At 44.2% G+C, this 25,034-nt stretch overlaps 1 protein-coding gene across 4 annotated transcripts in view; it reads right to left on the minus strand.

Annotated features, from left to right (window-relative positions):
* Positions 1–25,034, minus strand: part of LRP1 (LDL receptor related protein 1) — a 385,724-nt gene that overhangs the window by 164,238 nt on the left and 196,452 nt on the right. For all 4 annotated transcript variants that reach the window (XM_058173442.1, XM_058173441.1, XM_058173440.1 and 1 more), the window contains one exon: positions 8,256–8,418. In XM_058173442.1, coding sequence (XP_058029425.1) covers positions 8,256–8,418 — 163 coding nt within the window. The remainder of the gene's footprint in view (positions 1–8,255; positions 8,419–25,034) is intronic.

The following is a 25,034-nucleotide window of genomic DNA, read 5'->3' on the forward strand; positions in this document are numbered from 1 at the left end:
ACAAAATTACTATTCCCTCTGAAACATCTATAACTCTGCTAATTAATTATTTCAGCTAAGATTTCTAATTGCGTGATAATTCAAAAAGGGACACTAAGCAAAAGTAACACTTGCTGTTTTGTAGCAGCTGCTACTCAGATATATTTGGCATTGACAAGCACTTAAATTTAATTATTCAAAGGAGAAAGTGATGATTTCAGAGAAATGGTCAAGCATTAAAAAATGTATTTAGGTATATTTAGGTTTCTACCTGGACATGATCTTGACTTGAAAACCACTGAGGAAATCCCAATTTGCATCTATTAAACTGTAATTCCTATCCTGTATGCTGCAGCTTCACGGTTTGAATTTTGTAATTTACAACACGACTTAAATAAAATTAACTGATATTAGAAGCCTGGCTGAAGCACAAGATGGGTATAGGCCTATTTGAATGCTCTGGATGTAATAACCCCAAATTTTAAATGGACACAAATTCTCATTTTTGCAATTTCAGTTGGTGAAAGACTTGCTAAGGCTTTCTCATTCCTTCCTTCACAGTTTTTTAACTTATCACTGGCAATCTCAATTTTGACACGAGCCATGTAGCTGCAATAGATTTGCCACTCATCTTTCTGAAGCAAGGAAGAAGAAAAATATTTTGGGAGGCAAAACTATTAAGGCGACTATAATTTATACTGTAATTTGCTCCAGGATGTGTCATATATTCATTAACCTGTGATACTGGTTATTTCACATTTTTATGAATTTTACTCTATCTATTAGATTCTTGAGGCAAGACAGATCTTGATAAATTAAGCTGGGAGCAGTGATTATTCTGCAATACCTTTGGGGACAAGGAAATAAATTACACAGCTGTGTATCCCATTTTCCCCATACACATCCCTTTTTGGAAAATCATATAAGATGGGTCTGTCCTTCCATCACACAACTTATAGCCCTGTGGTTGTAATAACAACCAAAAGATTGTTTTCCAATAAATGAAGGGCATAAGATGGTAGAAGTTTAAAGGGTTTAATCATTAACATAAACAAGGTCAAAAATAAACTCCAGGAAGGGACTATCAAAAGATGCAGTATGTCCTTCAGAATGTTTTTTTGTAAACTATGAGATTTCAGAAAATAGAGGTATTCCACACAAAGATCAATAACTATAGCTGGGAAGTAAACAAATCTGTTGAAATCAACTCTCTTTAAAAAGCAAACTTGAAAAACAGATCATTCCAAAGGTTGAAAATCCCTCTAGGCAGGGAAGATAGCAAATACATTTAAACTGTGCTGATATCTTTCCAAATGTACCAAAATGTCCTTGAAAGTTGGCAGGACTTGCTCTAGTGTTAGAGGTTCCATAGTTTATGAGATAAACAGACTGAAGCTCCAAACAGGCCACTGTGTGGACTCCAGAAGCTGCCACTTGCTACACAAGGCAGGGGCTGTTCTGGCCTCCTAAGTAATGAGGGGGCTTTGGATACCCATCAAAATGCTATCTTAAAGATGAGAGAGAGAAGGGGAAAACATGCATTAGTCTGGGTCTGTTCAGAATAGGAAGACTCTCCTACACAGTCTTGGAGATAAGCGTTTTTAAAAATATTTTTTTAGTATTTTATTAATTAGCATGTTCCTTTCAGCAGCAGTACCCTCCTACACAATACAAGTGGGACTTTGGGTTTTCTTAAGATGTTTTGGAGGGCTTTAGTTAGTTTGCATGCTAAGGTAATGCTGTGTGGCAGTAACAATCCTTTCATTATTTCTGAGATGTTTTCTATATATTGTAGTGTTATTTTTTTTTTATAGTTTGTGTAATGAAGCACCTATATATAGGTTTCACTATCTGATGTGAAAATAATTAAATCTACTCTCCTAAATGAGATCTGAATGTTACATTTATTAAAAGAAACTAGAAACACTGTAGGGGAGAAAAGGCATATTTCTATGTCACCGCAACCCTACGGAACTCATGCAAGCATCGAAACATTGCTCTTGTTGGGTAACAAATGATAAAATATGCAACTGCAATGTAGCTTTTGACTTCTTCTTCTTCTTTAAAAACAATAATCTGAAAACTAAACTGCCAAAAATGCTAAACTGAACATTTTCCAGCTTGAATCTTTGGACTGTGGCCATTCCTACTCTCCTGCAAAATCTATCTATTGAGAGCTGACTAGGATGGCAAAATGAGACTACAGTATTCTCACTCTCAAAATAGACTGCGAACAATGGCCTTGTTCAGTCTCCCATTTATGATACTGTTCTGCTGACTCAAACGATTGACTAGAATTAGGATATTCATGAATGGACAGTGAGAAGAAGGATCTTCATTGGATCACTCATTCATTCACTGGACTGTGGGCAGCATATTGTATAGAAGTACCATACAATATGAGTAGTATAATCCAATATAATATAACATCTTAAATTGAAAGTTGAAGTGCTGTCCCGGTGTTTGGAAGCCGTACGGGTCTGGATGGGGAGAAACAGGCTCAAGCTCAATCCCTCCAAGACGGAGTGGCTGTGGATGCCGGCATCTCGATTCAGTCAGCTGCAGCTGCAGCTGACTGTTGGAGGCGAGTTACTGGCCCCAAAGGATAGGGTGCGCAACTTAGGTGTCCTCCTGGATGAGCGGCTGTCGTTTGAAGATCATCTGACGGCCGTCTCCAGGGGGGCCTTCCACCAGGTCTGCCTGGTTCGGCAGTTGCGCCCCTTCCTTGATCGGGATGCCTTGTGCACAGTCACTCACGCACTCGTTACCTCTCGCTTGGATTATTGTAATGCTCTCTACATGGGGCTCCCCTTGAGGTGCACTCGAAGGCTTCAGCTAGTCCAGAATGCAGCTGCGCGGGTGATAGAGGGAGTGTCGCGTACCTCCCATGTAACACCTCTCCTGCGCAGACTGCACTGGCTCCCTGTGGCTTTTCGGGTGCACTTTAAGGTTTTGGTTATGACCTTTAAAGCGCTCCATGGCTTAGGGCCTGGGTACTTACGGGACCGCCTACTGTTACCATATGCCTCCCACCGACCCGTACGCTCTCACAGAGAGGGACTTCTCAGGGTGCCGTCCGCCAAGCAATGTCGGCTGGCGGCCCCCAGGGGAAGGTCCCTCTCTGTGGGGGCTCCCACACTCTGGAACGAACTTCCCCCGGGTTTACGCCAAATACCTGACCTTCGGACCTTTCGCCTCAAACTGAAGACACATCTTTTTATTCGCGCGGGGCTGGGTTAACTTTTATGGATTTTATAGTTATTATTAATTTTAAACAGGGTTTTAGTTTTTATATATTTTTAAATTTTTAGGCAAATTATAATAAGTTTTTTAATTTACATTTTATATATAGTGTCTTGTTTGTTTTTATTTGCCTGTACACCGCCCTGAGTCCTTCGGGAGAAGGGCGGTATAAAAATCAAATAAATGAAATGAAATGAATGAAAACATTAATTTCTTAATGCAAAGCAAAACTGAAACCTTAGAACAAGATTTGTGTCAATGTCTACAATGGTCACCACTGCAACTCAGTCTGATCTTTTTTTAATGGCAGGCTATCATTTTGGATAGCATGGTGCACAGATTTTCCAATGAAAGAAACCCCATCTCCCTTCAGCTCAGTGAAATACTGAAAACAGATGCTCCCATTGCTTGAGCCTTAGGGAACCACGCTTCCTTAGCAAGGTCAGGATTTCTCTGAAGAGAGAGGGGATCAGATTCATCCATCTGGGTAGAAAAGCCGCCCGTTATGATTACAGATTAAACTCAGCAAACCACTGTCACATTCACAAGTGGAACCAGGAAAATCTGTCACCACTTATTTGCTGGGAACTTAATCTGGTGGTAAGTGGCCAAACTATGGCCAAGGACAGGGGTCTGCAAACTTGGCTCTTTTAAGACTTGTGGACTTCAACTCCCAGAGTTCCTCAGCCACTCTGGGAGTTGAAGTCCACAAGTCTTAAAAGAAACAAGTTTGCAGACTAACCAAGGACAATACAATGAAGTACCATAGCTACAAGCTTCAGCCCAAAACAAGTTTCTGTTCAAAGGAAAGATCTAGGTCTGGCTTCAGATTCAAATAGAAGTCCATTGGATCACTCATTCATTCACTGGACTGTGGGCAGCATATTGTATAGAAGTACCATACAATATGAGTAGTATAATCCAATATAATATAACATCTTAAATTGAAAGTTGAAGTGCTGTCCCGGTGTTTGGAAGCCGTACGGGTCTGGATGGGGAGAAACAGGCTCAAGCTCAATCCCTCCAAGACGGAGTGGCTGTGGATGCCGGCATCTCGATTCAGTCAGCTGCAGCTGCAGCTGACTGTTGGAGGCGAGGTATTGGCCCCAAAGGATAGGGTGCGCAACTTAGGTGTCCTCCTGGATGAGCGGCTGTCGTTTGAAGATCATCTGACGGCCGTCTCCAGGGGGGCCTTCCACCAGGTCTGCCTGGTTCGGCAGTTGCGCCCCTTCCTTGATCGGGATGCCTTGTGCACAGTCACTCACGCACTCGTTACCTCTCGCTTGGATTATTGTAATGCTCTCTACCTGGGGCTCCCTTGAGGTGCACTCAAGGCTTCAGCTAGTCCAGAATGCAGCTGCGCTGGTGATAGAGGGAGTGTCGCACCTCCCATGTAACACCTCTCCTGCGCAGACTGCACTGGCTCCTGTGGCTTTTCGGGTCCACTTTAAGGTTTTGGTTATCACCTTTAGAGCGCTCCATGGCTTAGGGCCTGGGTACTTACGGGACCGCCTACTGTTACCATATGCCTCCCACCGACCCGTACGCTCTCACAGAGAGGGACTTCTCAGGGTGCCGTCCGCCAAGCAATGTCGGCTGGCGGCCCCAGGGAAGGTCCTTCTGTGGGGCTCCACACTCTGGAACGAACTTCCCCCTGGTTTACGCCAAATACCTGACCTTCGGACCTTTCGCCGCAAACTGAAGACACATCTTTTTATTCGCGCGGGGCTGGGTTAACTTTTATGGATTTTATAGTTATTATTAATTTTAAACGGGGTTTTAGTTTTTATATATTTTTAAATTTTTAGGCAAATTATAATAAGTTTTTTAATTTACATTTTATATATAGTGTCTTGTTTGTTTTTATTTGCCTGTACACCGCCCTGAGTCCTTCGGGAGAAGGGCGGTATAAAAATCAAATAAATGAAATGAAATGAATGAAAACATTAATTTCTTAATGCAAAGCAAAACTGAAACCTTAGAACAAGATTTGTGTCAATGTCTACAATGGTCACCGCTGCAACTCAGTCTGATCTTTTTTTAATGGCAGGCTATCTTTTTGGATAGCATGGTGCACAGATTTTCCAATGAAAGAAACCCCATCTCCCTTCAGCTCAGTGAAATACTGAAAACAGATGCTCCCATTGCTTGAGCCTTAGGGAACCACGCTTCCTTAGCAAGGTCAGGATTTCTCTGAAGAGAGAGGTGATCAGATTCATCCATCTGGGTAGAAAAGTCGCCCCTTATGATTACAGATTAAACTCAGCAAACCACTGTCACATTCACAAGTGGAACCAGGAAAATCTGTCACCACTTATTTGCTGGGAACTTAATCTGGTGTAAGTGGCCAAACTATGGCCAAGGACAGGGGTCTGCAAACTTGGCTCTTTTAAGACTTGTGGACTTCAACTCCCAGAGTTCCTCAGCCGCTCTGGGAGTTGAAGTCCACAAGTCTTAAAAGAACCAAGTTTGCAGACCCCTGGCCAAGGACAATACAATGAAGTACCATAGCTACAAGCTTCAGCCCAAAACAAGTTTCTGTTCAAAGGAAAGATCTAGGTCTGGCTTCAGATTCAAATAGAAGTCCATAGGAACACAAGCAAGGCTCCCAGAGATATCAGTGTGACTACCAATCAGTGTTACTACCACTTTCACTGCCAAATTCTCCTACATCTGCATAGTCACAGTGCTTTGCTATGGAAAACGCCCACTGTTTGATTGCTCTTCAATTACATGGGGATAAAAAGAAGCTACCTGTTCCTACAGAAAAGGCAGTAGGTAGAACACCTGATCATTCATCAGATTAAGAAATAAAGTTTGAACAGGGGAGATGCTTCTTTCCAAGCCATCCAATTTTTTGCCCTCTTTATCCAGGCCTCCACAATAATTCCATTTGACAGAGGGAGCTGAAAGAGGAAGGCACGATAATTGTGTTTAACATAATATAGATTTCACATTCTTTTGGAGCTGGGAGGCTTAGATGATGGTTTGTCTTCAGATTAGTAATCCTGTAAACAAGGTGTACAACTGCAAAATGGTGAACCTATCCCCTTTGAAGTAGATAGCCCTTAACTTAAGATAACAATTGGGACAGGAATTTCAGTCACTAAGAGGGTCAGCACATGACTGGACCCCATTTACAATGGTTGTTAAATGAATCACACTGAATTGTCATAAATAGGTTGATAAAAAATGTACATGACCATACCAAAACAGCAAAACCAATTAGGCTGTGTCTATTCTATATGACCTGCTATACACTCTTTGGGGAGTGAAAAGAAGATGGAACAATATGGAACGGTTGCTTATATAGACACAATCAGTTCCTGATCTTTCTCCTTCCAAAGGTGACTCTTGGACATGTAGTCCAAACACAGCAGTTGGGTCAGAGGTGTGATCTGGAGCTAGGGCTATCAACGTCATAAGCCAAGATGAGTTCTTAGTTATACGACTGATCTGCCTTATATGGGCAAGATGAGCTATAAGGCACAATTTCAGTGTGAGAAGTGAAAGATTGTAATAGCTTCAACACTAATGCTAGTAAGCTTCATTTCTTTTGCTCTAGCTTCTCTTCAATATGATACCAAAACTTCAAGGCAAAGAGCAAATGATACAGGTACAGTCTCAAGATCAAGCTGACATTTCACTACCAAAGATTAATTAAATATCCTATTAGATGCCAAAAATAAATCTATGTCCTGCAAAAACAGTCTGGGCAGTATCTGCCCTTGTTGAGTACATCGCAGAAGCAATACTCTCAAATAAGATAAGTAGCCTTATTGGAGACTTGACAATAAAATTCAGTAATACTCTTTCCTAAACAAAGTTTTGAAGAATCAGAGGAAATATACTGTCATATTCAGGAAGTCTGGAGGAAGACCTTCAAAACCACCAACAGCAACAAATAAAGGAGAGAATGAAAAAGGAGAAAGAAAGAAAATTGAAGCAAGTATAAAGAAACGAGAAAGAATAATATTCAAAACAAATGAGATGTCGTAGGAAACAGAGAGCAGAAAACACCACTAAGAAACTACGACTTCCATCTAATCTGATATAGGCAAAAAAAATGGAAGAGCCTGACAAGAACAATTTCAGCTCTAGGGGTCTCCAGCAAAAGCAGAGATTCCCATCAAATGAAAAGCACGGCATTATCTCTGTAATTTCATTGAGAATACATTACAACCATTTGAATTGCACACAAACCAATGAAGAGCATTGTGTGGCTATCTGCTTATCAACAGGAACAATTGCTGCTTAAAATCAATTCAGCAATTTTCTTTAAAATGGCAAGAAAAACGCAAGTGGGAGGGAGAGAACTTGAGTATACATCTATTTTTTTTCTCCTTGGCCCTACAGATGAAATACATCCAAAGCTCATAGCTCATAGAGGGATAGACACTGGCCTTTTATGTCATTGAGTTCAACTTCCTGCTTAGTTCAGAAAAACAGATTAAAATATCCCAAACAGATGCATGTATAAATACTTAAATATATCCAGTGAAGGAGATCACCACCAGTCTGGGAATTTGGCTTCATTCGAACTGTTCCTACAGTCAGCAAACTTTTCCAATATAGATATAGATCTGTTACCCTGTAATTGAAACCCATTACTTCTCATCCTGCACTCTGAAAATAAGTGAAAATAAATCCTGAACTTCTTGTAGGTGACAACCTTCTACAGGTAGTCCTCCATTTACAATAGTTTATTCAGTAACTGTTACAACGGCACTTAAAAAAGGGGGACTTATGACTCCCCTAATGTGCTCAGCTTACAAGTCTAGCTTGGTGCTGGGAAGTCACTGGGAAGACTGACTTCCTGTTCCTCTACCCAAATATCAGTTGGCACACCCAGCCAGCCCTGTCATCTACAAGTAAATCAGGATTCAAAAAGTTTTCGTTTGGACTAAAACTGGCGTTTGATATCGTTGACAAAAAGACTAAAAGGCATTCAGGAACTGTGGGCTTGGGGGGTGGGGGGACAAAGGAAGAAACCAATTTAGTTTTTATCTAAAGGTACTTATATGGATTCTCACCCCATTGTTGGATCCAGTGCAATGCCTTTAGGATTGTAGAGTTCCGAGTCAAGCAGCGTAACACAGGTGACCCCACTCTTGTTGCAGACAAATATCCGGTCATCGATGTCATCCACAAAGTAGAAGTTGCCAGTAAGCCAGTCAATAGCCATTTGCTCCACATCTAATGAAAAAAAAAATACAAAGAAAGGTGAGATAAAAGAAAGATGAGAAAAAAATCTACCGTATATACTCGAGTATATACGGCTTATACTCGAGTCCCCAGTTTACCCCAGTTTTTTGGGGTAAAATTGGGGACCTCGGCTTATACTCGAGTATATACGGCTTATACTCGGATCGGCTTATACTCGAGTATATACGGCTTATACTCGAGTTGTTTTTTTTTCTTTTTTTCACATTTTACCGGACTGAAGCCCTGCCGGTGCAGTGAGAGGGCGGGGCGGGGGAGCTGCCAGCCTTCTCAGCTGAGGGAGGGAGGGTTTCCCCAACCGGTAGGTGCCTCATTTCCCACCCTCGGCTTATACTCGAGTCCCCAGTTTACCCCAGTTTTTGGGGTAAAATTGGGGACCTCGGCTTATACTCGGATCGGCTTATATTCGAGTATATACGGTATGTACAAATCTGGAAATCCAACCTTTTGGAAATGATGCAACTTGAATCTATGCAATATGAACAGACATAGGAATGAAGAGATATTACACATTAGATTCAGATTGTGGATGGTTCTTTGGGAAAACAGATTTTTGAAAAGTCTTGGTCCTTCATCAGATGTTTCAAAACTCAAAATCCTTTATGGACTTTTTGCGTAAAATTTAAAAAAAATGAATTTATGATCTATGGTTTTAACAATTAGATAGGATACATTATAGAAAGAGAAGTCATGTCGTTTAGAGAAAGGTTAAATTTACAGTTATAACTGATGTAAAGAAGGGTGGAAGCCACTTCATTGTATCTTTTCTTTCTTTCTTTTCTATGTTTCTTCTATTTTTTCTTTTTGCACCTTAGCTTTCTCCTTTATTTCTTTTTTCTTTTCTTATTCTATTTTAGTCTGCACACATTTTTACTCTTGTTTTTAAAATATTCAATAAATTTATATATAAAAAGAGATACTGAAGAACTCTTTGAATAGAAATCTCAATTACATTTGGTTAGCGTTCTTCTCAGAAACAAGCTCAGATACTGGGATGGAAAGTTCTAACTAATTAACAAGAGGTTTCTGCCTAACATATTAGTGTTAAGTATCCAGGGAGTATTATTAGTGAGCGAGTATTTTGATATCAGGAATCAGCCCTGAATGAAGATTCTGTTTGAATGTTTTAATTCTGCATCTTCTAGCTCAGGTAATTTGATCATAATTGTCTTCATCAAAACACCCTTTCCAAAAACACGACATGGAACATGTTTTTAATTGACTTTGGGTTGCCATGCTCTTTACACTTTGCAGATGATTAGAGTATTAATTTAATTAAATGCAAAGTTTCTCCACTCAGAATTAGTATGGCCTTATTTAGACAGCATTTTAAATCAGGATCCTTTAGACTGGGGTTTCCAAGCTGGGTAAGGTGGCTCAGCATTTAAATTTGTCTGCCATATTCTCCTTTCCTAACTATGGTTAGTATTTGGCTGAAATATTTATGACCACAATTGAGCCCAGAATTTCTATTGCTAAGTGAGACATTTTTAAACTGAATTTTGCCCCATTTTACGACCCGTCTTGCCATAGTTGTTAACTGAATCACTGCAGTTGTTAAGTTAGTGACACGGCTGTTAAGTGAATCTGGCTTCCCCATTGACTTTGCTTATCAGACAGTTACAAAAGGTGATCACGTGACCTTGGGACACTACACCATTATAAATATGAGCTGGTTGCTAAATGTCTGAATTTTGATCACGTGACCATGGGGATGCTGCAATGGTCATAAATGTGAAAACAGTCGTGTTATTTTTTTCAGTACCACTGTAATTTTGAACAGTCACGAAGTCACTGCTATAAGTCAAGAACTACCTGTGATTTTCCATTTTATATAAACAACACAGTCTAGTTTGGATGTATACATGTACATGGCGAGAAAAACTAAATCTTGCGAATTTACCAGGTGGATGGCATAGGGAACAAAGCTATTACAGAATCCGGTAGTCCTGCTATAGATACTTCGAAACCTCCTCCCAGAGGAGAGCAACAGAAACCGTCTGTAAAGTGGGTGTGCGGGGTCTCTAACAATGCTTCGAGCTCTAAGCACATAGCGCCTGTAAGCAGTTTCCTGAATAATGGGAAGCGAGCTTCCTATAATCTTCTTGGTTGTCCTTATCACTCTCTGTATGGACCTTCTATCTTACCTTGTATAATTCTTAATATATAGAAACCTATTGAGTGAAAACCTGCAAACTCCCTATTAAAAATATTTATCTGTTTCACAGTAACACAGATGTTCAAACAGCCAGGTGTACCAGAAGATTCTATTATGAGAAAGACTATCCAGGTGGACTGGGCTCAAATTGTTAAGATGTGGATGAAGACTACGCAATTCAATCACACAGCTCTCACTCGTCTCCTTTCAACCTGTCCTGTACTCCTGCTTCATTTTGAGCCCATTAAATGTATTCCCTTTTTAGTTTTTTTTAGCTACTGAATAATCATCCCAATCTTCCCTCCCCTCCTCATGCTCCCCAAGACCTGTTTTGTGTTCTCCAGAATAAAACACCCATGAAAAGATTGCATTCCCAATGAGGCATTCCAAGGCCAAGTCTCCCTGTTGCCCTTTTAGGGTGCTCTGTTCCCATGGAACAGACTACTGCCCTCAATTAGGCTCTCTTGAAAACAGTTTTTTTTTAAAAATTCTTTCTTTTAACAGGGTTTTCTTTTTGCTACATTCCTGGCATCATCTGGTTACTTCACAGAATACTCTGTTGGCAGGCTAAAGTCGGATGGCCATTGTGAGGATATTTCATGTTGAAACAATCTGTTATAATGACTTTGATGTCTCCTCTTTCACTGACTAATATTTCTACGTATTTTAAAATTATTTTGGGGAGGCAGGAAACGATTTATGCTTATAAGAAGCCTCAGCATCCAGACAGACAATTAATTTGGTAAAAATAATAAATCTGTAAGAATGCATGCATGAGGCAAGATATTCCTATTTCTGCCACCTGCTGCAATGCCTCTTGATGACCAATTGGGGGATTAAAATTTAGTAATTTAAAACACACAGGAAAGAAGTGCTTTAGATGAAATCAAATGAGTTTCTTTTTTTTTAAAGTTTCGGTTACATTAAATGCCCTTTAAAATAATGAAGCATAAAATTTATTTAAAAACCAACACTTATAAAATATTTATGATATTTCCAACAAAGAAGAGTGTGAAAAAATATTAAATAACATGGGTTTTCATTACACACATATTGGTATATATTTACTAAATTTCTATCCCTTGCCATTTTCAGTAGTATACTACAGTTTTAGAATAGAATTTTTTATTGGCCAAGTGTGATTGCACACACAAGGAATTTGTCTTGGTGCACATTCATAAAGAATCATAAGGTACAACACTTAATGATAGTCATAGGGTACAATAAACAATCAGGAAACAATCAAAATCAATATAAATCGTAAGGATACAAGCAACAAAGTTACTGTCATACAGTCATAAGTGGAAGGAGATGGGTGGTGGGAACGAGAAGATTAATAATAGTGCAGACTAAGTAAATAGTTTTTCTGCTTCTTGCTGGAAAAATCATCTGATCTCTTATATGAAAGAATGCCAATCAAGCTGTAGGAATATGTTTCAATGTCTAGAATAATTTCTATCTTCATATCTGACATATATTTCATCTGAGCTGGAAACTTTTAGTCTTAGGCTGTAATCAAAACCATGAATTGGTAATAGTTCCAAAATGTGGGTTCACCTCTGCACAGATTCTTCATTTCAATTTGACAAGATCCCTAAGTCAAAATACATTTTAAATGACAGACTGAATTTACTACAGTGCACAATTCCATTTAGTGATTTATCCTATGTTCAATAGTGATTCTTAGTCCCTTGATGTGATGTACTACATATATATTTAATTTAGATCTTCCAGTTGCTACCTACTATATAATTCCATCCAAACTGAGTCTGCAGGAGGCAAGATAATCATTTTATAATCTCACACCTGTGGATAGAGCTGGTTTGCTCGCAATATTTTGGATGAGGTTGAGGAGATTTAATGAAGTTGTATTCAGAAAATTAATCCCAAATTTCATGCATTTTCTTACTTGTTTTATGTGGGGGTGGGGGAAACAGCAATACTCTTCATTCAATTTGTAATCCAACAGGATTTGGCCGAAAGAAATGAGATTTAGGGACCCTGTGCAACTTGGAGGTAGCCTAGTCCTGTTCTAAAGCAAGAATCAGAACTTAAAGAGTTTAGATAGTTGGCTCTGTGGTCAACCTATTATTCAAATATATTTGTAATAACTTCTAAATTCCTCAACCACAGAACATGAAGCATATTAATCAGGATTTATATGTGGGAGATAGCAGATTTGTGAAAACCATATTGAAATGAGTTTAAAAACCAGATGGGAAATCATTCTAAACCAGGAGAGGCAGTACAACATGAGAAATCTTCTAGTACACATACTGTAAAGGCATAAAATATCATAGGGCTGGAAGGGAGTCTCAGAGGTCTTCTAGTCTAACCCGCTGCTCAAGGCAGGAATCTTATACTCTGCAAGTCAAATGGCTATTCAGTCTGTTTTTGAAAACCTCCAGTGATAGATCACGGATGCATACCAGGTCATGTCTGCAATATGCAAGACATCAATACAGTCTATTCAGCAGTCTTCTAATAATTGGATACAAGGTTTACACCAAACTCAAGTAGTATCCTATGTGTAACCCATTACCTAACCGTGACTCACCCTGCCTGCCTATGTTGTGCAACTCCATCAGAGTTGTCAAAACCTAGTGATGGAATTTGAACCCATTAAAAGGCCTCTTTCTGTTTTTCTTTCCCATTCCATACCATCCTCTCTCACTCAGGCTTCTGAGAGGCACAGAAACTAGTCTAATTTTTTTTTTTTTTGGGAAGTATTCTTAGCTATGTTATTTTGCTCCCAAATCCTTGTCCCCTTTCTGGTACGGCCAATTCTTGAGCCCACCCCTTTCTTGAGAGGAGCCTCCTTGTAAATTATTCCGGACAGCCAGAAAGGAATTGTTCATTCCTTTGCTACAATATGGTGACCCAAACCACAAAAGGCCAGCATAAAACCATAATTCCCGAGGCAGCAACTGCCCTGTTTGACACAGCTGTCATAATTGTCATGTATGGCTTCTGTCTGACAGCAGCACATCCAATAAATAAAAAGAGTTGGCTTTTATTTTGATCAGAGACTGAGAGACAAGCGATGGATACTGGCCTCCTAAGAGACTGCGCTTTTGACAAAATGGAGTCATTCAAAAATCCCTTTCAACAATAAAAACACCTTCTATGTTAGACAGCCCTGCTTGCTGGGGTCTCTGCAGATTATCCGTGGCTTTCCAGTAAATGAAATAAAACCTTCCTAGACCAGTTGCAAACGACTTTTCATCTGGCACCTTTAAAATATTTCAGAGGGATGTGTGTGCATGCCAATCTCTGTTTGCTAGATATAAAAATATCAGAACCAAGAATTTTTTTTCCTACTATGAATTATTCTTTATGGCTGAAAGAACATCACTTTTTCTGCATTAGAATATAATGTTATGCACACTTATGCCCATTTTAGAACTATCGGACTAACTGTAGCATAATACAAAACTGCAGACTGAATCACAGGGTAATTAAAAGTAGGCATCCAGGCAACTTCAAAAGTTGTGGGAGTGCCGCTATGCTTTCCTATGTTGCTTCTAATTATTTAAAGGGGACTTAGAACAGGGAATCCTATACTTTTGCTTCTCATGGGAGATCAGATCTGTTTTCTATAGAGATAAGTATCAGAATTGTGTAATAATTCAGATCTAAAGAGGGCAAAGTTGTGTGTCGATTCTGTAAATCAACATATCTTTTCTTGAGATCCGGAAGCCCAGGGAAAGACATCTTAAAACACGATGTCAAACTCAAGGCCTGTGGGCCGCATCAGCCCACGGAATGCTTAGATGTGGCCCATGGGGCCGCCCTGGAAACAGCGAAGGACTGGCCCGTGGTGCCTCTGCCAGCAAAAACGGAGCTCAGGAGCTCCGTTTTCAGCTGTGATGGCCTCCTGCAGCCCTGTGCCAGCTAAAATGGACTCCGGGAGGCCTTTCTGAGCTCTGTTTTCGCTGGAAGAGGGCTGCAGGACATCAAGCTGGCCATGTCTAACCTGGCCACTCCCAGTTGGTCCCCCGAGCTCAAACACAACCCTGATACGGCCCTTAATGAAATCGAGTTTGACACCCCTGCTTTAGAAGGTTGCCCACAGGAGTGGTTGCACCCTCCAAATAACCTTTTCCTATGGAATCCAGATCCAGAATCCACAGCCCTATTAGATATTATTATTTATTAGGTTTGTCTCTCTCCTTCCAGAAACTGAAGACCACAGATGTCACACTCCGTCATCCAATTTGTTTTTCATCAAAAGAACACCCTGTGAGATAGTTGGATGAAGACAGAACAGCTGGCCTAAAGTCAGCCTAATAAGTTTTCATGAATCCACCTTATCCAATCACTTTAGCACTATAACAACTTACAACTTTTCCCAAGCTGGTAACCTCCAGCTATGGCCAAGTTGGCTAAGAATTTGAAGTTGGAAGGCACCACAGCTGGAAGGCACCAAAGCGAGAAAGATCTTCCAAGTAGGAAAGAAGAATAGAGTAGAGTAGAGTAGAGTAGAGTAGAGTAGAGTAGAGTAGAGTAGAGTAGAGTAGAATAGAATAGAATAGAATAGAATAGAATAGAATAGAATAGAATAGAATAGAATAGAAAAGAAATTCTTTATTGGCCAAGTGTGATTGGACACACAAGGAATTTGTCTTGGTGCATACGCTCCCGGAGTACATATCCTCAACCTATGACAACAATTGAGCCCAAAATTTCTGTTGCTAAGCAAGGTGGTTGTTTAGTGACTTTTGCCCCATTTTATGACATTATGCCATGATTATTAAGTGAAACACTGCATTGTGCAGTTGTCCAGCCTTCAGTGTCCGGGCTGTGCAAACTGAACCCAAGAGATGGGGGGAGGCTTCACCCTGCTGCCGGGTTCGGGGCTGAGGGGGGTGGGCAGCGCTTTAAGGCCACTTGTACAGATGAAGCAAGAAACACCTCATCCCACGCCCTCCTGGTTAAAGAATGAAGTTGGAGGGGGAGAGAAAAGTGAGGGGGGAAAATAGTCGCCTCCCAAATCTCCAAAGGATGTGGAGTTGAGATCTGGCTCAATGGTCAGCACACCATTACCAAATAAAAGCGGATGGGCAGATATTCACTCCTATTGCTTCTCATCCTGTCTGTCTCTCTTCCTGTCTTCTCCGCTGTGTCTTACCTGACTTCCAGCTCTTGCCAACCTGGGCGAGGGGATGTCAAGGGGAGTCCCGTCTCGCTTCTCCGCCGCCCCACCCCTCCCCACCTGCCACACACCCTTGCCAGCTGAGATCGGGAAGCCAGATTTGGGAAGCTGAACGCGCTGCTGCTGCCCGGAAGGAGGAGAACGTCAGAAATGGGCTCTCTTGCAGCGCCTCCTCTCTCTCTTCTTCTCCCAAGTGGCAGCAGTGCATCCGGCTCACCACTAAGAGAAGGGGCACGCGAGCTAGGTTTTGCGGGACCAGGGATGGCAGGGGCATGTTCCCCCTTCCTTCCCCTTCTCTCCAGCCTTGCCTCCTCACATTATGTTGTTTGTGCAGCAGCTGCGTAAGCATCTAAGTACTTGGGCGGGCTTATTTTCAGGGGAGGGAACTTATTTTAGCGCATGCGCTCAAAAGCCCAATTGGGCTTATTATCCAGACATGTCCTAGTTTTGGGGACACACGGTAACTAATCTGGCTTCCCCCATTGACCGTGTGTTGGAAGCTGGATGGGAAGGTTACAAATGGTGATCACATGATCCCTGTCAATGCAACTGCCATAAATACATGCCAGTTGCCAAACACCTGAATTCTGATCACATGATCACGGGGACGCTGCAATGGTCGTATGTTTGAAAGCTGGTCATAAGTCATAAGTCACTTCTCTCAGTTATTGTTTTAATTTTGAATGGTCCCTGAATGAATGTCGAGGATTACCTGTACCATGATATTGCTGTTTTTCCCCGCTCCATTTGACCATGAGTTTTGCATTATCCCATCCCCACCCACCCCCATTGCTTAGTAGGTATTAATTTGCTTCATTAGAAATAACCTGTTTTATCATAACTTTTTTATAGAGCAAGTAGGCTTTTCTTACTCACGATGCAGAACACACCCACCTTTCTTTATAACAAAAGAAAAAGTTGCCTCAACAATTTTCAAATGCTTGGCAAGAATTTGCAGGATAGACAGACAGTACAGTGGGACAAGGCTGAAATGTGGCATTATTTTAGGCCCGGTGATGGCGAACCTATGGAACGCATGCCACAGATGGCACACAGAGCCCTCTGTGCGGGCACGGCAGCCGTCACCCCAGACCAGTTGCACTGCGCATGTGGACGCGCCTCCTGTCAGCCAACTGGTCTTCGGGTCTCTGTTGCGCATGCATGTGGGTGGGGCCTTCCCTGACCTCTTCAGGTTCCACTCTCTGCAAGTGCCTCTCCGTGGCAGGAATACAGGAGAAAGCTAGGATGCGCTGGGTATGTGTGTGGAGAGAAACTGTGGAGATCGCAACCCCCCCCACCCGGGCCTGTTTTGGGCCTGAAAAGCCTCCTGCACCAACCTGGAAGCCAAAACGGGGGCCAAAGTGCATGCATGGGGGTCACATGCACAGGGAATGTGTATACATGTGCGGGAGCGCTCTTATTGCATTTTTGGGGGTTGGGACATGTGGATTCGCACATGTGTTTAAGCGCTTTGGGTAATCTGCACCAAAAAGGTTAACCATCACTGTCTTAGGCTGTAGCAACAGAGGAGAAGGAGAAAAAATTGATGAGACCATTGATGGAGTGTGTGATGGAGGGGAAGAGGAGGAAGAGGCCACCACCTGTTTTTCCTATACTATATAAACACATAATGGCATCAGGGCTTGTTGGCTACAGTCCACTTTCCCATAAAGCAGGACCATATTCACTTGGACTATAGAACAAAAACCTTCACAGCAAAAGTGTTTGTCCTACGAGACAAAGGAAGGGTGACCAAGTCCATCCCCTTGATAGCCACCCAAACATATTTGTGTAGTGAGTGCTCAGGGCACAAAATTGACTCATTGCAAAAATTTGCTTTTCATTACAGCAAGGAACAAAGTTTTCCACTTTACCAGGAAAAAAAAATGATGGTTTTTTTTTTTATAAAAGCCAAAATCTCAGGCTTGTAAATTGCAAAATCCAACAAATTCCTCAGTCTCATGAGAAATGTTGAAACAACAAAAATTCAGAAATACCAATTAGTGAGATTTTTCCCCCCCTCTTTGTAGAGAAGAGACTCACTGGCCTGTCTTTGGAGTTAGAGCAAGGGCTTCAAGCTGTGGGAGAACAGATATTGGATTAAAAGTTTCTGAAAAATATTCTTGCCATTCAAAAACTACTTGCATTTGTAGATTTATTTTTTATTTTTTTTAAGAAACCTCGGCAAGAGGAGAATGGAGGATAGCCTTCTGGAAATATTACTTTAAACGAGAGCAGAAGCTAAATTCTTTCACCCAATCTACAGACCATTCTGTGACTTTCAAGAAAGTAATGTCCATGGACCAGGCCTGAGCCTCTTCCTTTAAAGCACCCCGATAAAAGGTCATCTGGTTCTCTCTGTAAAATGTTCTTCTAGGGTTCGGCTCATTAAACAGACAGAATCCAAGTGGACAATCACTTAAATATGAGCCAAAAATGTATGGTGACAGTCAAAAAAGCCAATACAATCCAAGGTTGCGCTAACAGAGGGATAGAATGAAGACCACGTGAAGTATTCGTACCACTTTACAAAGCCTGAGTAAGACCACACTTGGAAAACTGCATCAGTTTTGGTCCCCACAATATAAAAAAGATGTTGGGACACTGGAAAGAGTGCAGAGAAGAACAACAAGGATAATTAGGGGGCTGAAGGCTCAATTTATGAAGAACAGTTGCAGCAATTGGATATGTCTAGTCTGGTGAAAAGGACTGGAAGAAACATGATACCAATGTTCTAGTATCGAAGGGGCTACCACAAAGAAGAGGAGGTCAACCCATCTTCCAAAGCATCAGAAGGCAAGACAAGAAACAATGGATGGAAACTAATCAAGGAGCGAAGCAACCTGGAACTAAAGAGAAATTTCCTAGCAGTGAGAACAATCAACAATCAATCAATGGGTTGCCTTCAGAAGTTGTGGGTGCCCCATCACGGGAGGCTTTTAAGAAGAAACTGGACAGCCATTTGTCTGAAATGGTATCCCCTGCTCAAGCAGGGAAGTTGGATTAGATGCCCTCCAAGGTTCTTTTATGCTTGCTTGCTTGCTTGCATAGACAGACAGATACTGGGGCTGTCCAACTCCAGAACAATTCTTGCTTGCTTGCTTATTCATTCATTCATAGTATGCTTGCTTGCTTGCTTATTCATTCATTCATAGTAGTGATAGTCACTACTGCGCATGTCCAAGATGGCGGCCGCACCGCTGAACAGCTGATGCGGCGACGGGCCTATTTCGGGCCAGACCGGGTGGGGGGGGTCCTTTTGACAGCTTGGACCCCCCGCCCAGGTAGGTGAGAGTTCGGGAGTCAGAGGCTGGGCAAATTGGTAGGCGTCTCCGGGTTCCCTTGGGAGGAGGACGGCGGCGGCGGCGGCGGCGGCGGCGGCGGCGGCGGCGGCGGCGGTGGTCGGCGGCCTGGCTGGGCGGCAGTGGCCGGGCTTTTCCAGCGGCAGCGGTCCGCCCTCTCCAGGCCGGGCGGCAGCGGCCTGGCTGGGCGGCAGTGGCCGGGCTTTTCCAGCGGCAGCGGCCTGGCTGGGCGGCAGTGGCCGGGCTTTTCCAGCGGCGGCGGCGGCGGCGGCGGTGGTCGGCGGCCTGGCTTGGCCCTGCTTTGGGAGGGCCTAGAGCCTCTCCCTTTGTCCCCTCGCCTGCGGTGCCGTGTGGGAGCAGCCTGGCCCTTATCCAACAGTGGCGGCGGCGGCGGCGGCGGTGGTCGGCGGCCTGGCCTGGAGGCTCTTTCCGCAGCGGAAGAGTCGGTGTCGGTGTCGGTGGCGGCGGCCTGGCTGGACCGGCTTGGCCAGGGCCTAGCCTGTTGGTGGTTGACTGGGTTCGGCGATTGTGGCATGACCCAGCAAACCTGGCGGGTGAGTGGCCTATTCCAGCTGGAGGCCAGGCTTAGCGGCCACAAAGAGGCCCGATGGTCGCCTTCTTTGTCATCTTGAAGGCTGTCCACGGGTCCAGGGACGCCTCGCTACCACCTGGAGGACGCCTATAGACCGTCAGTGGGGCTTTTTGAGTCCTTTGCCCCCGGACTTTTGGAGAGATGCCTCGTCGGTGGAGCAGCTTGGCCCACTAGGCGCGTGTTTCGTCCTCTTTGTCAACTTGAAGGACGATCACGGGCCATGTAGGCACCTTTTTTACCATCTTTGAGGATGCCCATGGGCTGGCTGCAAGGGGGTCGTTTGAAGACCTTTGGTCCCCAGTGGGGGAATTGAGGATGGTCCTGGACAATCCTAGCTTGACTATTGTAGGACTATATCCTCTCCCTTTGTGCCCATAGACCACCCTCGGGACTGGAGAAGAGGGTTGGAGCTCTGACTTAATCATGGCGGTTTGTTCACCTACCGCCCAAGACCTATATCCCGTCTGTCTTCTACTCGGAACTCCTGGTGCGCCAACTTCCATCTTGACAGGTCCAGGATGGGTCCGTTTGCCGGACTTTTATCATGCGGACATTTACAGCGGCTGACCTTCTTGCCCTGCGAGATTCCCCTCTCTCGCGGGTCTGGCCCTCCACATTATCGAGGGTCCATCTTGAGGACGGGTTTTGGAACCCCGAGAGATGGCATGCCAAAATAGGAGACTCAGGGATTTTTAATTAATTATTTTAATAGGGTTTTAAAGGAATTTTAATGGGAATTTTAACGGGGGGTAGGAACTGACGGGTCTGGGTTGGAGGGAGGTAGTGTTGGGTGGGGTGGAGGGTTAGGGTGGGTGAGGGGTAGCCCGTCGGGAGGGAAACCAGTTCCAGCGCATGCTCGTGGCGACTATCAAATGGGTTCGGAGGTTATGGGGGGGGAGTGTGTTCCTTTGTGTGAGGGTGAGTCTATTTGCACGGTAAGTGGGAGGGGCAGATATGGCGGAAGGGGGGGATCGTATCAACATAGGGGGTCACGCGTTCGATGTTTACAGGCGATCGCGTGCCCCGGTCCCCCTGACTTCTCCCGTTCCCCGGATGGTCAAGACCCTCAGAGCCTGGGCCTGCGTCTGATGTTATGCAACGCACGGTCCGTGGCCAATAAGGCCCCCCTAATACATGATCTGATTCAGGGGGGTGCCGCGGATATTATAGGCGTTACGGAGACCTGGTTGGGCACTGAAGGGGGTGTGCCCCTGGTCGAGATGTGCCCACCGGGTTTCCGTGCATTCCATCAGCCGAGGGCCCAGGGTAGGGGTGGAGGGGTGGCGGTTGCTATTAAAGAGAGTCTAGAGCCGAGGGAGACCACTGTACCTCAGATCGCCGGGTGTGAATCCCTCTTTGTGAGGTGGGGTCATAGATGTCAGATGGGCTTGCTGGTCGCGTACCTGGCTCCTTGCTGCGTGACAGCTGCCCTGCCCGAGCTCCTGGAGGTGCTTGCCGGGGTGGCAGTGGAGACCCCCAGACTGTTAGTCATGGGGGACTTTAACTTGCCATCTGCCGGCTCGTCATCGACGGTAGCTCGGGAGTTCTTGGCCTCCATGACGGCCTTGGACCTGACTCAAGTAGTGGATGGCCCCACTCACATCGGGGGAGGCACACTGGACCTGATTTTTGTCTCTGGTCAGTGGTCGAGAGATCTGGACTTAAAGGAAATAGTCATTGAACCTTTGTCATGGTCAGATCACTCTCCTTCCCCTGGACTTTCTGACCGCTACCCAACACCGCAGGGAGACGGAACCATTACGATGGTACCGCCCCAGGCGCCTGATGGACCCAGAGAGGTTTCGGACGGAGCTTGGGCCACTTCCTGAGGGTCTGGCTCACGGCACGGCAGAGGAACTAGCTGCAGCCTGGGAACGGGCTGCCGGGGCCTTAGACCGTGTCAGGCCTTTGCGGCCTCTGACCCGCGCAGATCCCAACCGCCCTTGGTTCTCCGAGGAGCTGAGGGGATGAAACGCCGGAGAAGACGCCTAGAGAGTTCCTGGAGGTCCAGCCGCTCAGAGGTTGATCGGACACTAGTTAGATCCTATACTAGACCTACCTAGTGGCACTGAGGGAAGCGAGGCGCCCACGCCTCCTCCTCATTGGCCGGCAGATAACCGCCCAGCTGCCCTGTTCGGGTGACCCGCCTCCTTCACCAGGGGAGCGGATGCTGCGGGACGTGTTGAGGAGTTTAACGGTTATCTATACGATAAAATCGTTCAGCTTAGGGACGGTCTGGACCAAAATTGTGGCGATTCAGACCGGGTATCTGAGGGCGGTCTTGGTGATGTTGTTTGGGATGAGTTTGACCCTGTGAGAGGACATGGACAGGTTGCTGGGTAGATTGAATGCCACCACGTGTTTACTGGACCCGTGCCTCCTGGCTGGTGCTGGCCACCAGGAGGTGACACGAGGCTGGCTCCAGGGGCTTACGAGTGCTTCCTTGTTGGAGGGAGTCTTCCGCCGCCTTGAAAGAGGCGGTGGTGAGGCCCTCCTCAAGAAGCCTTCCTGACCCGCTGTTTTAGGTAATTATCGTCCGTCTCCAACCCGCTCGCGAAGGTTGTAGAGAGTATGGTGGCATATCAGTTTCCCCTGCACCTGGAGGAAACTGTCTATCTGGACCTGCTCCAGTCCGGCTTCCGCCCGGTTACAGCACTGAGACGGCTTTGGTCGCAGGATGATCTCTGGAGGGCCAGGATAGGGGTTGTTCCTCTGCCCTGGTCCTATTAGACCTCTCAGCGCTTGATACCATCGACCATGGTATCCTGCTGCGCCGTTGAGGGATTGGGAGTGGAGGCACCGCTTATCGGTGGTTCTCCTATCTCTCCGACCGTCGCAGACGGTGTTGACAGGGGGCAGAGGTCGGCCCCAGGCGCCTCACTTGTGGGGTGCCGCAGGGCGATTCTCTCGCCTTCTGTTCAACATCTATATGAAGCCGCTGGGTGAGATCATCAGTGGCTTCGTGTGAGGTACCAGCTGTACGCTGATGACACCCAGCTGTATTTCCACACCGGCCACCCCAATGAAGCTATCAAGTGCTGTCCCGGTGTTTGGAAGCCGACGGGTCTGGATGGGGAGAAACAGGCTCAAGCTCAATCCTCCAAGACAGAGTGGCTGTGGATGCCGGCATCCCGGTACAGTCAGCTGAGTCCGCGGCTGACTGTCGGGAGCGAGTCATTGGCCCCGATGGAGAGGGTGCGCAATTTGGGCGTTCTCCTGGATGCACGGCTGTCTTTGAAGATCATTTGACGGCCGCCTCCAGGAGAGCTTTCCACCAGGTTCGCCTGGTGCGCCAGTTGCGCCTTTCTAGACCGGGATGCCTTGTGCACAGTCACCACGCCTTGTGACGCCTCGCCTGGACTACTGCAATGCTCTCTACATGGGGCTCCCTTGAAGGGCATCCGAGGCTGCAGTTGGTCCAGAATGCAGCTGCTGGTGATAGAGGAGCCCCTGGCTCCCGAGTGACACCTATCCTGCGCAGGCCCACTGGCTACCTGTGGCCTTCCGGGTGCGCTTCAAGGTGTTGGTGAACGTCTTTAAAGCGCTCCATGGCATAGGGCCGGGTTACTTACGGGACCGCCTGCTGCTACCGAATACCTCTCACCGACCCGTGCGCTCTCACAGAGAGGGACTCCACAGGGTGCCATCGGTAGCGACAGTGTCGTCTGGCGACACCCAGGGAAGGGCCTTTCTGTGGGGGCTCCCGCCTCTGGAACGAACTCCCCAGGACTTCGCCAACTTCCGGACCTCCGAACCTTTCGCATGAGCTTAAAACTCACTTATTTATTTGCGCTGGACTGGGTTAGCTTTTTATGGGTTTTTAATTGGGTTTTATCGATGGGTTTTTAATGGGTTTTTAATGGGTTTTATTATTTGCTAAATTTTAATTGCGGCCAAATTGAATAAGTTTTTTAGTGGTATTTTAATAGTATTTATTTTGTAATAGGAATGTTTATTTTATCTGGCTGTAAACCGCCCTGAGTCCTTCGGGAGAAGGGCGGTATAAAAATTTAAATAATAAATAAATAAATAAATAAATAAATTCATTTACTGTAGATATTGGAGCTGCCCACCTCTAGAACAATGCTTATTTGCAAAAACACAAGAATAAATGCAGGGAATACACTTGTGAGTGTGATGCTCATTTAACTCTGAACTCTTAAGTTCAAACTACACTGACCTCAGGAGGAGGAGCTTTGATCTAAGGCTATTTTGAAAGCAGTAAGTAAGACCGTACTTGAAAAAGAGGCCCATTCACCCATTCAGTTAAAGCACTTTGCTAGTATTGGGGCCCCTGTGTGGCATTAATTCCACAGGCAGGCAGATACTAGGAGAGATCCAGGGCAAAGTTCTCTGCCTTTCAGAGGGAAAGAGAAAAAAAAAAAAAAGAAGGTGGGGGGGGGAGGTTTCCCCTTTAACATCTGGTCAATGCTTTAGCTGAGTCATCCTCTTTGGAAGGCTCTGGTGTTGTGTTGTCAGCTCCAACCTCTCAGACTTCAAGAGCGACTGGGCGCTTTTAGGATGGTTAAGCAATCCAAAATTGTTTTCTTTCTTTTAAAAAAAAAATGTTCCAAGCCTCCCAATTTGCTAATTCACTAATACATTTGACAAAGAACGAGCACAAATAACAGAAGGTTCGTGAGTGAGAGAAAAATGGCCCTTTGCTTCTTAAAGGGGTGGGGGAAATGAATCAGATTCTGGCTGTAAACCATCTTTTGAGTCAGAATCACAAGACTGTTTTTGGACTTCCAAAAGGGGACGAAAGGAAAGGAAAGGAAAGGAAAGGAAAGGAAAGGAAAGGAAAGGAAAGGAAAGGAAAGGAAAGGAAAGGAAAGGAAAGGAAAGGAAAGGAAAGGAAAGGAAAGGAAAGGAAAGGAAAGGAAAAAAGTAAAACTTTGTTGTTTAAATCCTCAACTTCGTTAATGATCATTTATTGCATTTGTTTACTATATTATTTATTTGCAATTACAATTTTCAATATTTACTTCATTTTTATAACAAGTTCATCTATAGGGGGCTTTGAGATCAACGTTTTTTCTAGGTTTTCTTACAGACAGACAAATGAGTGTTGTGTTTACCTTATTATTAAATAAACTACTATTTTTAAGCACAGAAAATATTTGTCTCTCTGTGTGTGAGAGAGACAGATAGATAGTCAAAGATATTTCACAAAAACTAGTATGTAGCTGTCCAAAGTCAGCTGATTTCTCCAGAAGTCAATTTAAATCTCAATGAAATGTTGCAAAAAACAACACTGATTTGGGAAACTGTAACCCTATTATTAGTTCAGTATTTTGCCCTTTTCCAAAAACTGTGAAGAAGCTTTGTTCTGATTCTAAAATTTAAAAATATAAATAAAACAGTTACCAATTTATTACTCAG

This window comes from Ahaetulla prasina, chromosome 2 (assembly GCF_028640845.1).
Source record: "Ahaetulla prasina isolate Xishuangbanna chromosome 2, ASM2864084v1, whole genome shotgun sequence".
Lineage (NCBI taxonomy): Eukaryota > Metazoa > Chordata > Lepidosauria > Squamata > Colubridae > Ahaetulla > Ahaetulla prasina.